Here is a 14,733-nt window from a genome sequence, read left to right as displayed (position 1 = left end):
AGACATGGAGTACACCAGTAAAATCACAGGACAAACCTATATGGACAATTTTAGGGTGTTCATGTAACCCAATATCCCCATGGGGACGGCATGGCCCGGATGGTAAAGCGGCGGTGCCAGCAACTTGAGGGTTCCAGGTTCGATCCCAGCTTCCGTCATCCTAGTCACACCCGTTATGTCATTGAGCAACACACTTCACCCTTGCTCCTGATGGGTCGTGATTAGGGCCTTGCATGCCAGCTCCCGCCATTAGTGTGTGAATGTGTGGGTGAATGTGGAAATAGTGTGAAAGCGATTTGAGTAGGTAGAAACGCGCTACAACAGTATATCACTTTTACCATTTAACATGCATGTTTGTGGAATGTGGGAGGAAGCTGAGAGAACCTACAGACTTAAGGCTCACATGAATACAATAATTGTGAATATGATAAATAGGTAGTACCCCCGGTGATAGCTTTTGGAATTTAGCATTTATTCAGAAATATGTTCATTATTACTGTTATGTTGTAACAATGACCCTATTTAGCTTCTTGGACTGGTGCAGTTTTAAACCACTAATAAACTTTAATAATATTAAACCCATATAGACTACTCAATAAAAAACTGTAATAATATATGTTTGAAATTAAACATATGTAGTTGATAAGAGTAAAGAATGTATATACAACAACCAGTATAATTAAAAAGTTTAACCTACAAAAATAGAAATACAGTATAAAATTAAATGTTAGAGGCAGTGCATTTCAACCCACAGCAAACTACCACTATATTAAACATTTTGTGGAATTAATATCTCTCATTCTCTGACAGTGTCAATCAAAACTGAACTTTATACATTTTATTTAACTATTGTGACATATTTATCTATTGGGTATTTACACTGCTGTCGAAAATGATGTTTGTATTGTGCAATATACTGCAGTTTAGCAGAAGTAGGCCCTTTTCCTGCCAAACAGGGGCGCTCTAGTATACAAGCTGATAAAATAGTAAACGAAGAAGACAAGTATCGCTTCATCTGATTGGTTGAAACTTTGGCGGACTTTATCCGTCCTCGTCGCACTTTTTCACTCCCCCCTTCCTCGTGTTTACAGTCAAGTTTTTGACAGGGACTGCAGCTTCTCTTCCTGCACCGTGGGTGAGTTAACTATTAAACAAAACAATGTAAAGCATTGTAGTAGCAGAACAATTTTTAAAAGTCTTAACTTTTTATTGCAATGCTGTCATAACTTACTGGAAAACACTGAGTAGATCAGTTTTTGCATATGAACGACAATTATTGTACTCGCACTGTTCTGAAAGGGAAAGTTTGTTAAAAGGATCAGAATAGCACGTTTTATTACATTCTAGTATTTAATCAAAACACTGATACTTTTCACTAAAGTTATTTGACGAGACGGGAAGAGTTACTGCCATTTGTTTAGGTAAGTCGAACACAGTATGGTATTTTTCTCTTTTAGGAATGTGACCGTGAGTCCAGATTGATTACGCAACACTGTTAAATATGTGTTATGTTTTCTTGCCCTTTTTCTTTGTGCACGTAATGGTCCAAAGTTTATTTGGGGAAGCCCCAAAGTAAATCACAATTTCAACAGGATTTCTACTGATTTTAAATGTAAGAGGTAACATGTTTCCAGCACCCCCTGCGACCCTGAAAGGATCAAGCGGTAGAAAAAAGGGATGGATGAATCAAACATACAAACCCCGTTTCCATATGAGTTGGGAAATTGTGTTAGATGTAAATATAAACGGAATACAATGATTTGCAAATCATTTTCAACCCATATTCCGTTGAATATGCTAGATGTTGAGTAAATGTGATCTCATTGTTATTAATGCTGTTTCTGTGTATCATGAGAAGAGAGGCTTGCCGTTGTTGTTATGCAAATCGATGACATCTGTGCTCATCTACCAGACTTGGGATGCAAGCCTAGACATTTGGTCGATACCAGCAGAGGCGTGAATAAGACTGAATCAAGTAATACTGGTAATACTGGGCCCCGTAAACAGTATAGAGCTAAAATTCCAAATAACACAGCTGCTTCCAAACAACGAACTACAAAGATGTTTCAAACTGTAAACCATGCACAAATATTATGGGACCAAAATTCAAAGCCCAAAGGAATATTTGGGGGTCACCTTAATATTAGAAGTGTTGTCCAAAAGACTGAACAAATCCAGCAGTTACTGTCAGACTCTAATCTGGATTACATTTGTCTATCGGAGACATGGTTAAAACCTACAACACCGTCTGCTCTAATTAATGTCCCGGGGTACAAGATTTACAGAAAAGACAGATCAAGTGGGAGAGGGGGAGGAGTTATGATTTATGTAAGGGAAAACATTAAAAGTGAACAAATAACCCTCCCAGTAGATCATCTTGAGTGTGTTGGAATTAAAATCACATTGTCCTCAGAAATGTATTTCAAGGTAATTGTAGTATACCGACCGCCCACAGCTAAAGACATTTTTCTCAGTTCATTTTCAGACATCCTCAAACAGCACAGTATGAAATAATTGATCGTTATGGGGGACTTTAATCTGGACTGGTTAAATAAATCACGTAGAAAGAAACTTAAGGACATTATAAACGGCTTCTACATGACACAAATGATAAGCAGCCCTACTAGAATTACATATTCCTCCCGAACCTGGCTGGATTTGGTATTTACTAATAAACCTGATCGCATTAAAAAAACGTACAATTTACTAACAGGCTTATCAGACCATAACATCACATTGGAGTTCAAATCCCAGCCGAGTCATACCAAAGACTATAAAAATGGGACCCATTACTTATTTTCAGCACCTCTTACCCAGTAATTATCAGTTAATAGCACCTTGACTAACTGATGTCTCTGATTTTAACATTTTTACATGCACAATGTGACAAGACCTCAGGAGATTGAGCCTTAATAACTTTTTTAGGAATGTGGAAAATGTGAATCAGTTTGCTAGTATGCGTAAAGAAATGAATTGAGAAGAATATCAACATATAGAGGTGGGCAATATAACTGATTGATTGAATATGGGCTAAAATCAATTTTGCATATATATTGCTGCCTCTTGCAAAAACAATAATACTTATTTACTGCTAGAGATGGGATTTATGGCTCTTTAAAGGTAGTCAGCTCTTTTAACGATGTGTTGAAAATACAGGTTTTGTTTATATATATATATATATATATATATATATATATATATATATATATATATATATATATATATATATATATATATATATATATATATATATATATACATATATATATATATATATATATATATATGTGTGTATATATATATACATGTGTATATATATATGTGTGTGTGTGTGTGTGTGTGTGTGTGTGGTTTTTTGTTTTTTTTTAACTTTTTTTTAAGTAACTTGTTTTTATTAATGAATTAATCTTGATAGCAGTTATAAGATATGATTTCCATCAGAATAATTACAAAAAATGTATAATCTATTAGTGGGAATTATTGTGAAACATTAATAATATTTTAATTTGGCCTTTGTTGCCATTGTAAACATTCCATAAGGTTGTGCCATATCCAATATCCTATAAGCATTGACCCTTAGATTGCTATTAAAAATTTCCCCTCAACTAAAAAAAAAAGGCGTCTGTCCCAAGTACACAAATATATACAAATGATAAAGAAAAAATCTGTACATAAAAATGTTTTATCTTTATTTGTTATATGGGACAATGCACATTAATGGACATCAAATGACAATTTGCCAGATCTGGCAGGTAGATGGTACATACACCAAAGTCAAAACGTTTTTTCCATAACAATAAGACAACACCAGCAATATATTAATAAAACAAAAATAGAAATTAGGACAAGGTAAAAATGTGAATGCAAAATGGTACTACCCTACCTGGTGATTACACGTGAAGTACTTTACATATCCACAGCAGAACAAAGAACCAGAAAAAGGAATCAAACGCTTCTTTTCTTTTGACCCCAACTTATTTTCTAGTCCAGTTGGCTAGCGCGCACAACCCTGGGCAATTTGTATTAAAATGATGCAAATCGGTTCTCATCGTTCACTTAAAAGAGATACTCAAAAAACTGCTCGCTTGCCAACGTCACATCCGTACTTAGTGTCCATTTTGCCTCCTGGCAAGTAGGGCAACACTCTCCACTGTGGTCGATTCTAGGCTGTTTTCTGGACCATTATTTGTCAGGTTCATTGAAATCATTTCCTTCTCTACCGTGTGATATTTCAAGTTTAAAGGTTCCTTTCCAACAGTGACATGCCATAGACTGTAAAAAATGTCATTACATTTAGTTTTTTGCTGAAATGACACAATTAAGTTTTGATGTTGTAAAACTAATTGGTCGTGACTGTTGCCTTACGCAATCTGTATTGTTTTCTGCTGATAGTCGGGTGGCTTAAGTACGAGTTAAGTCCAAAAAGTGGCTGTTACACTGCAGTTTTCTCCAACTCCTCCAGTTATATTAATGAGACATTGCAGCTTGTGGCAGTTTGTCTCTCTAAATTTGTGGATTGCGGTAGGATTTCATCATCAACATGCAGTATCGCCATTCAAATCTCTGTTGAATGCCAGATTTACAGTAATTTCTGGACTATAGAGCGCACCTATTAATAAGACGCCCCCACCTAATTTTTTTAATCATAAATTGGGCGCACTAGTCTGTATATAAGTTTGTGTATAAGGTGTACACTGAAACATGGAATATTTGCACAGGCGCTTGTGTTCATTCACAAATTTAACAAAAGAAGATGTCTGTAACACTTTTGGGGCCTGTACTTAGTGGGGAATTTCCGTTCAATTCTTTTTTCGATGGCTCAATTGTCTTCGGGGCTGCTTTGTGTCCATTTTGTTGTTTCTTCTCCATGATGAAGTAGAGTCCATAATGCGCTAAATGGCTGACTGAATGATTGTGTGAATGCATTGAATTTATTGTGAACAATTTTGTTGGTCCACCCTGACCCTTTCTGCAATTTCTTTGGTCTGATGTGACGAGGCGGAATTTATTGGCGGCTTGTTAACCCGGAAAAATCCATGAAATAGCAACAGCTTCGTATAAAGCACAGGTTCAAAGTAACGGCTTATACAGCAGTCCGGAACTTATGGTACATAGTTGTTATCACCTATCACATATAATTTATATCGCCCAATTCTATGCAGATGTAATGGATCAAACTCAAAAATCAAAAATGTAACAGTTATTTTCTTGTTTAGGTCTTCAAAAGCCATGTCTTTAACTAACGGACAACATGTCACCAAGGAAACATGGGAGTCTCACAACAAGATGATGTTGGAGCCGCTGGCTGTCAATGATTCTGAGGTCAGTCTCATCTATTTGTATTGCTGTACACTACAGTATCTCACAACAAACATTTCAACAGCCATTTTAGATCTTCTCAAGGGATAATACTTTAGAAGTGCAACTTACTTCTATATAACTTAGGTGTAGCCAATGTATAGTTTGGAAAGCATTATAGATTTACTGTCCTCAGCAATAGCGAAGTTCAGTCAAATTATATAGATAGATAACCTTTATTGTCTGTTACAAAACAGAAGTTAATTTTTTACAAATTTACAAGACAGAACAATAGGAGAGATGATAAATAAAACAATTAAACATAGACACAAAATGTAAGAGCTATACAGTATCTATTTTTATTTTAAGTGATGCTGGCAGTGGGAATGAAAGTTTTTTTTTTTATAAATGTTTTTCCCGGCAAACAGTAGCAAACAACACAAGTGAGTGCTCCTCCTCACAATGAACATGTCCAAAGTGTCAATATATTTTCTGAGCACCATTGTTGTCTAGGGGATCATGCACTGCTGTAGAATGTCATCGTACATGTTGAAATTCCTCTTTCTCTTAACAAACTGCAGCACTCTTGCAACACCAGACCATGACTACAGTCGTCCCTCGTTTATCGCTGTTATTTAGTTGCGGACATGACCACGCTAAAGACATTTCTGCAAAGTAGGAATCAAAATTTTATATTTTCATAGCTAAAGCATAGAAAAGCTGTTCATTACCTTCTAATTAAGTTTTTCAACATTATGAGAGCCCTCTAGACATGAATTAACAGCCTTTAAGCACTTTTACACTCTTTTAATCCAATGTAGTAATGTATCTGGAGGCTGAGCCAATCAGTGGTCATGATACTGAACGGTGTGTTCTGACTTCTTTGGTCTCATCTGGTGGCCAATTGTATTGTAGTATTTATAACTTTAGTTCATTTAATCATCTTTGATTGAAAATGCTTATTTTAGGTCAAACATTTTGTATAAAAAAGGATAATTACTAAAAAAAAACTGGCCATATGGTGAAGCTGCAATATTTTAAGCTCGATGTGGAGAGGGACAACATTCATGAAGTTTGGTTCTTCTATTAATTTATTATGGGTCTACTGAAAATGTGACCAAATCTGCTGGGTCAAAAGTATACATACAGCAATGTTAATATTTGGTTACATGTCCCTTGGCAAGTTTCACTGCATTAAGGCGCTTTTGGTAGCCATCCAAAAGCTTCTGGTTGAATTTTTGACCACTCTTAGACTTAGACTTAGACAAACTTTAATGATCCACAAGGGAAATTGTTCAAAAATGACCCCAAACACACATCAAAAGTGGTAAAGGAATGGCTAAATCAGGCTGGAATTAAGGTTTTAGAATGGCCTTCCCAAAGTCCTGACTTAAACGTGTGGACAATGCTGCAGAAACAAGTCCATATCAGAAAACCAACAAATTTAGCTGAACTGCACCAATTTTGTCAAGAGGAGTGGTCAAAAATTCAACCAGAAGCTTGTGGATGGCTAATATATTATATGTTACTGTATTGGCCATAAAATCGCCATATCATCTGTCAGGTTGTTATTGTGTGTCTCAGGTGTTCTCCATTATCAAAAAAGAGAAGCACAGGCAGACATATGGACTGGAACTGATTGCTTCAGAGAACTTCACCAGCAGAGCTGTTTTAGAGGCTCTTGGTTCTTGTATGAACAACAAGTACTCTGAAGGATATCCTGGTCAGAGGTATATGAATGAACAAAGCTTGTGGAATAATAAACAAATCATAATAGGTCTGCATCAGATCAGTAGGGTTTTCTATTAATTTATAATATGTGCGATATTCTGAATGGTCTGCAAATGTAGGTACTATGGCGGTACTGAGCACGTTGACGAGCTGGAGAGGCTCTGCCAGAAAAGGGCGCTAGAGGCCTATGGTCTGGACTCTGAGAAATGGGGCGTGAACGTGCAGCCTTATTCTGGTAACCAATATGGTTTTTCATCTCAAATGGAGTTAGAGGAACACACCTTTTGTTCTTCATGCAGGTTCTCCGGCCAACTTTGCAATCTACACTGCCATCGTGGAGCCTCATGGTCGAATCATGGGCCTGGACCTGCCGGATGGAGGTCATTTAACACACGGCTTCATGACAGAGAAGAAGAAAATTTCTGCAACATCCATCTTCTTTGAGTCCATGCCATATAAGGTGACCACACGCTTGCATGATTCTGTTTCCATACATCATTATAACTCCTTCAAATATTGTTTTACTTTCAGGTGAATCCAGAAACTGGTTACATCGACTACGACCGACTGCAAGAAAACGCACGCCTCTTCCACCCCAAACTCATCATTGCAGGTCATTTAGCACACGGGTGTCCAAATTTTTCCCATCATTTTGATATTTGATATTTTTTTATTCTGTAAAAACAGAAATTATATATACTTAAAGACAGAGCTTTATGTCAGCTTTGTGTTATAGGTGACATTATTAGTTATATATTGGAGCCTTGAGTATTAGCAGATCGTAGTATTGCTCAGATACAATATCGGCACAAATTATACATCTTTTTCATATTGTGGAATGTTAGAAAACCTGGCACAACTATAGTGATGAAAAACACCAACTTATTTCATATTACCAGTCTGAAATAGACTTATGCTGTCTTCAAGTTGAAGTGGAGTGATAATTGTTTTTAGGTGACACCAAGTGGCCACAACAATTCATTATTATTAATTCATGATGCCGTAAGTTGAATGATGCCAACACTTTTGATGCAGAATACTTTCTAGTACACTTCTGTCTTGGAGACAGGCATGTGATTTTTCCGTCTATAGTCGGAAATCCGTCTTTTTTATCCCTGTAAAAATATAAAAAAATATTTTCAGTTTTTCTTATTTTTTTCCGACCGACAACGTGTGTTAAATCTAGATCCGTTTCTTTGCCATACCTGCCTACAACTACGGTTTTCCCGTGATGAGTACGGATGAGTAGAGGCAAAAACAACGGTTTTCCATTAAAAATTACTAACTTAAAACTTGAAGCTACATAGCAAAGCAACTCCACGGGCAGTGGACAAAATATATGGGAAATATCAATGATGATTGGTTGTTTTTTTACATATAAGAAAATCCATGATCGGATGATTACTTTACTATGATGAGTCACAATTGGTTAAGATTAGGGCAAAACATTAGGGACAGGCCAATCAGAGGAAAGATAGGGCGGGTCATGGAACCAGGAAGGGAAATCACAACAGACGACGAGAGAGTCGGAGAAGAGAGGAGGGAATATTCAAGCAGGCGATTTATATATTAAAAAAACTAGTGGAAGATGGCAGAGGGATTCTCTTCCTTAGATTTTTCTCTTAGCAATGTAGGAAACCCACAATGTGTCTCTTAGCAATGTAGGAAACCCACAATGTGTCTACTTGACCACATTTGGACAAATGTATGCGTCTGGATAAAACAATGCCCAACATGTCTTCCCGACATGGAAGACATGGAATACACATTTAAGAACCCACATGATTGTGGCAGACATTTGATGACTTTTGCTACAGTATAGCCCAGGGGTCACCAACCTTTTTGAAAGCAAGAGCTACTTCTTGGGTACTGATTAATGCGAAGGGCTACCAGTTTGATACACACTTAAATAAATTGCCAAAAATAGCCAATTTGCTCAATTTACCTTTAACTCTATGTTATTATTAATAATTAATGATATTTACACTTAATTGAACGGTTTAAAGGAGGACAAAACACAAAAAAAATGACAATTAAATTTTGAAACATAGTTTATCTTCAATTTCGACTCTTTACAATTCAAAATTCAACCGAAAAAAAAAGAGAAAAACTAGCTAATTCGAATCTTTTTGAAAAAATTAAAAAAAGAATTTATGGAACATCATTAGTCATTTTTCCTGATTAAGATTAATTTTAGAATTTTGATGACATGTTTTAAATAGGTTTAAATCCAATCTACACTTTGTTAGAATATATAACAAATTGGACGAAGCTATATTTCTAACAAAGACAAATCATTATTTCTTCTAGATTTTCCAGAACAAAAATTTTAAAAGAAATTCAAAAGACTTTCAAATAAGATTTAAATTTGATTCTACAGATTTTCTAGATTTGTTTTTATAGTTTTATATAAACTATAAAAACTTGAAACAGAATTTTTAAAAAAATTTTTAATCATAATAAGTTTGAAGAAATATTTCACAAATATTCTTCGTCGAAAAAACAGAAGCTAAAATGAAGAATTAAATTAAAATTTATTTATTATTCTTTACAATAAAAAAGACAAATTTACTTGAACATCGATTTAAATTGTCAGGAAAGAAGAGGAAGGAATTTAAAAGGTAAAAAGGTATATGTGTTTAAAAATCCTAAAATCATTTTTAAGGTTGTATTTTTTCTCTAAAATTGTCTTTCTGAAAGTTATAAGAAGCAAAGTAAAACAATTAATGATTTTATTTAAACAAGTGAAGACCACGTCTTTAAAATATTTTCTTGGATTTTCAAATTCTATTTGAGTTTTGTCTCTCTTAGAATTAAAAATGTCGGGCAAAGCGAGACCAGCTTGCTAGTAAATAAATACAATAGAGGCAGCTCACTGGTAAGTGCTGCTATTTGAGCTATTTTTAGAACAGGCCGGCGGGCTACTCATCTGGTCCTTACGGGCTACCTGGTGCCCGCGGGCACCGCGTTGGTGACCCCTGGTATAGCCTGTCTAAATGCTACATTTCATTTTCATTGGTGTTTTACAACAAGACAGTAGCTGACATTTTGTTCATTATTTCTACTGTTTATATTTTGACATTAAATAGTTGAATCCTTTTGAAACATAAAAAACATGACTGCAAGATATTTGTTATTTCATGCTATAAATCACAAATAATAAGCGGTACAAAATGGATGGATGGATGGCTATTCAGATAAAGGAAGTTAGCTAATAGAATAAACATTGTTTGTACACTTTGTGATTTTTGCATTTGGAGCAGTTAGAAGTGGAGAGGGAGTCGAAGAGACAGAAATTGGCTATAAAATCCAAGGCAGAATCCACTAAAGCAGAAACAAAAAGGAAAATGCAAGCTGCCAACCTTGTCCCCCCGGCTTATTTTCCGTCTTTTTTATTAAGTTCAAATCACATGCCTGTGGAGACTTTGTATCTGTAATTTAATATCATTTGATACTGGTTTATATTGAAAAATATGGCATTTTAGACTGCAATATTGTTCAATTAAGGACACTGACTACTTATGTTTAGCTTGTGTGCTTAGCTGTTGTAGAGCTGCTAGCTCCTTAGTAGCCTATAGCCTACATTGTTTACCTTTTGTAATTGACCTCACTAAAATACAAGACCCAACTTGTGGGCTTATTGGAGGACATCTAGATGTTAAATGGCTGGTGAACACGTTGCAATAATGCTTGTATCAGAGCGTTTATAACGGACATTTTAGATGCAAGACGATGCAATCCGATACTTTCTTTTTCTTGATATTAACATTTTTGCTTTTTCTCACAACATAATGTCTTTTTGCTCTTACCTTGCATTTTTCTTGTTGTTTTCTTGTTTTATTTCAACAATATGCTGTGGGCTAACAAAACTCGAGTTTTGGGATGCAAATGGCACCCAGGCCACTCTTTGGACACCCCTGATCTAGCACATGCACGCACTATGCTTCTCTAGCTAATATCAGGCGTAAATTCAAGGAAAATCACATTGAATTAAGTCTAATTCACTGTCGACTGCAAGAAATCATGTATCACATTGTTGTCTGGCAGGTTGGCCGTTTTAGTGTCATATATGTTATTTAGGAATTATAAAGATGAAACAAGTCTTCCTTATTTGGACAGGAACCAGCTGCTATTCCCGCAACATTGACTACGCCCGCATGAGGCAGATTGCCAATGAGAATGGCGCGTTTCTGATGGGAGACATGGCGCACATCAGTGGATTGGTGGCTGCCGGAGTCGTGCCTTCGCCTTTTGACTGCTGTGACATCGTTTCCACGACAACCCACAAGACGCTGCGTGGCTGCCGAGCCGGGCTGATATTCTTCAAGAAAGGTAAATTCGCTCAGTGTAGCGGTCAAGCATTCGATATAATCCTCTCTCTGCTCTCCTCCAGGTGTGCGGAGTGTGGACGCCAAGGGCAAGGAGACCATGTACAATCTTGAGTCTTTAATCAATCAAGCTGTGTTTCCAGGGCTACAAGGCGGGCCACACAATCACGCCATTGCAGGTCTTCTTAATGATCTGACATACAGTGTTTGTTTTCTGTCCAATGCCAAATGCTTCAGTTTTTTCCTCTGCATTCCTTGTCCTCAGGTGTCGCGGTAGCTCTCAAACAAGCCATGACACCTGAGTTCAAAGCTTACCAGTTGCAGGTTCTTGTCAACTGCAAAGCTATGTCCAACGCTCTAATTGAGCACGGCTACAAGATTGTCACTGGTAAGGATCATTGTGCCCCTTTTCCAACACTAGGAATTCAGAGAATGCGTAATAGTAAGGATGGGCGATATGGCCTAAAATCTGTATAACAATATAAATTATCCTGCGATAACGATATATATCGTGATTTATTTGTGACGCATGGGTTGCATGACGGCAATCATTGCTGTGTTCCCTATATGCAGAAAGCCGAGGAGGCAGCGTGCAGGTATAAATGTATTGAATAAAAAGCAAAAGGCGAGAGCCGTTGGGAAAGTATGTGTATAGAGAAGGCTATGCCAAATAAAACTAAACTGATCAGATTGCAAAACAAAGCAAAATGCTGGAGAACAGCAAAGAGTTACTCCTAAGAACGTACAGCAGGTGAAGCGTCCACAAACGATATACATGACGAACAATCAAAGTCCCGACCACGAATGGTGGCCAAAACTCAACTTAAATAGTCCTCAATTGATAAAACAACGCTCAAAGGCAGGTGTGAAGGTGCAGTCACAATCTGACACTTGTCATGTTCATTTAAATCAGAAGACATTCATTTGAATTTAACAAATAACAGCGCTAATATGATAGGAGGTGTTAGTTAGTACTTTTTGTATTCAGATGACTTGCTAGCGTTCGTGCTGCTGGGATTAGATCGGAGCCGTTCAAAAACTATTCTATTTCATTTTTAATAATCGCATGTGTCTTCAAATGTTTCAGCATATTGCTCGCATGTCCTCTTTATGAACTAGCAGCCTTATAATTATTACAAGTAGCGCTGTTGCAAGCATCTCTTGTAAAATGTCATTTTGCCATCTGACGTCACTACGCACGTTGCATAATGACCACCCGGAAGAATCGATAAGAGAACAGTTTGGAAAATGGCAAGTGATTCCAAGGATTTTATACACTGGAACCCGGTTCTGAACAAGGACCGGTTTTCGATTCCCATCCCTAATCTTCACTAATAATCCTTACATTTCATATTTGCCCATTAAGGTGGTTCTGACAATCATTTGATCTTGCTGGACCTGCGCACCAAAGGAACTGACGGAGGACGAGCAGAGAAGGTTCTGGAAGCCTGTGCCATTGCTTGCAATAAAAACACCTGCCCAGGTATTGTTTTTTTGGTTATACTGTATGAGCAGTAATGCAAACTTATTTGTCTTGACCATATCAATGTCTTTTTTTTTTTCAGGGGACAAGAGTGCTTTGCGCCCCAGTGGACTGAGATTTGGCTCTCCAGCTCTGACCTCCAGAGGCTTGGTGGAAGATGACTTTAGGAAGGTGGCAGAGTTTATTCACAGAGGTAACATTCTGCACAACAAACCACCTATCACAAGGTGGGTTTAAGGGAAAAAATAAGGATTTTTTTTATATCCACCAGGCATTGAGTTGACCTTGGAGGTGCAGAGAAGTCTGGATCCCAAAGCTCCTCTGAAGGAATTCATCCAGGCCTTGGCCCAGGAAGAGAAGTTCCAGCAGCGTGTAGCAGAGATCAAGACAGAAGTGGAGGCTTTCGCCAGTCATTTTCCCATGCCTGGTCTCCCTGAGCTGTAGAGGACGATAGTATCCAGATATGGATGGTGGGACAAATAATTATGGCAAAAGTTACATGTAATGATGACCTCCATCATTCATTTGTGATGCGGTTCTACCCCATCAAATAAGACGGTTATCACCTTGATTAATTTTTCAGTCAAAGCAAGCTATCATGATTTTTTTTGTGCTTTCCTCTACTGCAGCTTTGTCCACATTTAAGCTTTAAGTTTCAGTGAAATGTCTAAATCTACACTATGAAATATGACAATCATTTTCTTGATGAAGTACATTTGACACCAGGTATACAGTATGTGTGATGTATTTTAAATACAGCTTCTTTGCCAATAAAATCAACATGTTTGGATAAAGACCACTCGCTTATGTGTGTAAATTTCACTGCAGAATTCCCTTTGAAGTGAATTGAAGTGAATTACATTTATATAGCGCTTTTTCTCAAGTGACTCAAAGCGCTTTACATTGTGAAACCCAATATCTAAGTTACATTTAAACCAGTGTGGGTGGCACTGGGAGCAGGTGGGTAAAGTGTCTTGCCCAAGGACACAACGGCAGTGACTAGGATGGCGGAAGCGGGGATCGAACCTGCAACCCTCAAGTTGCTGGCACGGCCGCTCTACCAACTGAGCTATACCGCCCCAAAGATATTTTATTGGGAGCGGGAGGACACTAGCTTGTGAACAGTAATTACTAACCATTGGTGCACCACTCTTCAGAATGTACACTTTTTCAGTTGAATTTGTGTCACTGACTGGGGTTTAAAATACACAAATATTTTTTAAATTCCATATATTAACCTTTATTGGTATAGGTGAGAAACGATTCTTGCAACAGTAAATACACATCCTGTGTATCTCTACTCCATTGCTGGTACCTTCTGTGTTGCATTTATTTGCATGAGCCTTTCACATATTGTGGAAACTAGGGTTTAAACAAAAGTTACTGTGCTTGGCATTTTTTTCAAACAAAAATGTTTTCATCTATTTTCTTGGAAAAACTAACTTGCTTTGTAAATTCCCTAATTGTAGCAACCGAAGCAACTGGAATGATGGAAATGGAGGGGAAAAACAAAACTAATGAAGATAAATGGTAATTATTCAATAAGTAAGCAAGTGTTTTTTACTGTAATAGAATAGCAAATATTGTTTTCTCTGTTACAGTCAGGAAGCTTGTAAAAAGAGCTCAGCAGCGCATGCACTTTTTGCGTAGGATGAAAAGAGCACAGCTCCCCCCCCCATTCTCACCACATTCTACAGAGGCACTATAGAGTGCCTGCTGACCAACAGCCTCTCTGTCTGGACTGGAGCCTGCAGTGCCTCAGACTGGAAGTCTCTCCAGAGAATGGTGAGGACGGCGGAAAAGATCATCAGGACTCCTCTTCCTCCTATCCAGGAGATCGCAAAAAGCCGCTGCCTGACCAGGGCTCAGAAAATCTGGAAAGACTCCTCCCAC

At 37.3% G+C, this 14,733-nt stretch overlaps 1 protein-coding gene across 1 annotated transcript; it reads left to right on the top strand.

The window, feature by feature from the left end:
* The first annotated feature begins 1,001 nt into the window (after positions 1-1,001).
* On the top strand, positions 1,002-13,625 carry shmt1 (serine hydroxymethyltransferase 1 (soluble)). Its single transcript, XM_062037064.1, has 12 exons — positions 1,002-1,135; positions 5,217-5,322; positions 6,883-7,028; positions 7,149-7,264; positions 7,329-7,489; positions 7,561-7,642; positions 11,149-11,361; positions 11,423-11,536; positions 11,623-11,745; positions 12,724-12,840; positions 12,923-13,033; positions 13,112-13,625. The coding sequence occupies exons 2-12, from the start codon at positions 5,230-5,232 to the stop codon at positions 13,282-13,284; spliced, it is 1,449 nt and encodes a 482-aa protein (XP_061893048.1). The 5' UTR covers positions 1,002-1,135; positions 5,217-5,229; the 3' UTR covers positions 13,285-13,625.
* The last annotated feature ends 1,108 nt before the right edge of the window (positions 13,626-14,733 follow it).

The sequence above is a fragment of the Entelurus aequoreus genome, linkage group LG25, assembly GCF_033978785.1.
Source record: "Entelurus aequoreus isolate RoL-2023_Sb linkage group LG25, RoL_Eaeq_v1.1, whole genome shotgun sequence".
NCBI classification, from domain to species: Eukaryota; Metazoa; Chordata; class Actinopteri; order Syngnathiformes; family Syngnathidae; genus Entelurus; species Entelurus aequoreus.
Note: the sequence above shows the minus strand (reverse complement) of the source record. Positions and strands in the feature narration are given on the sequence as shown.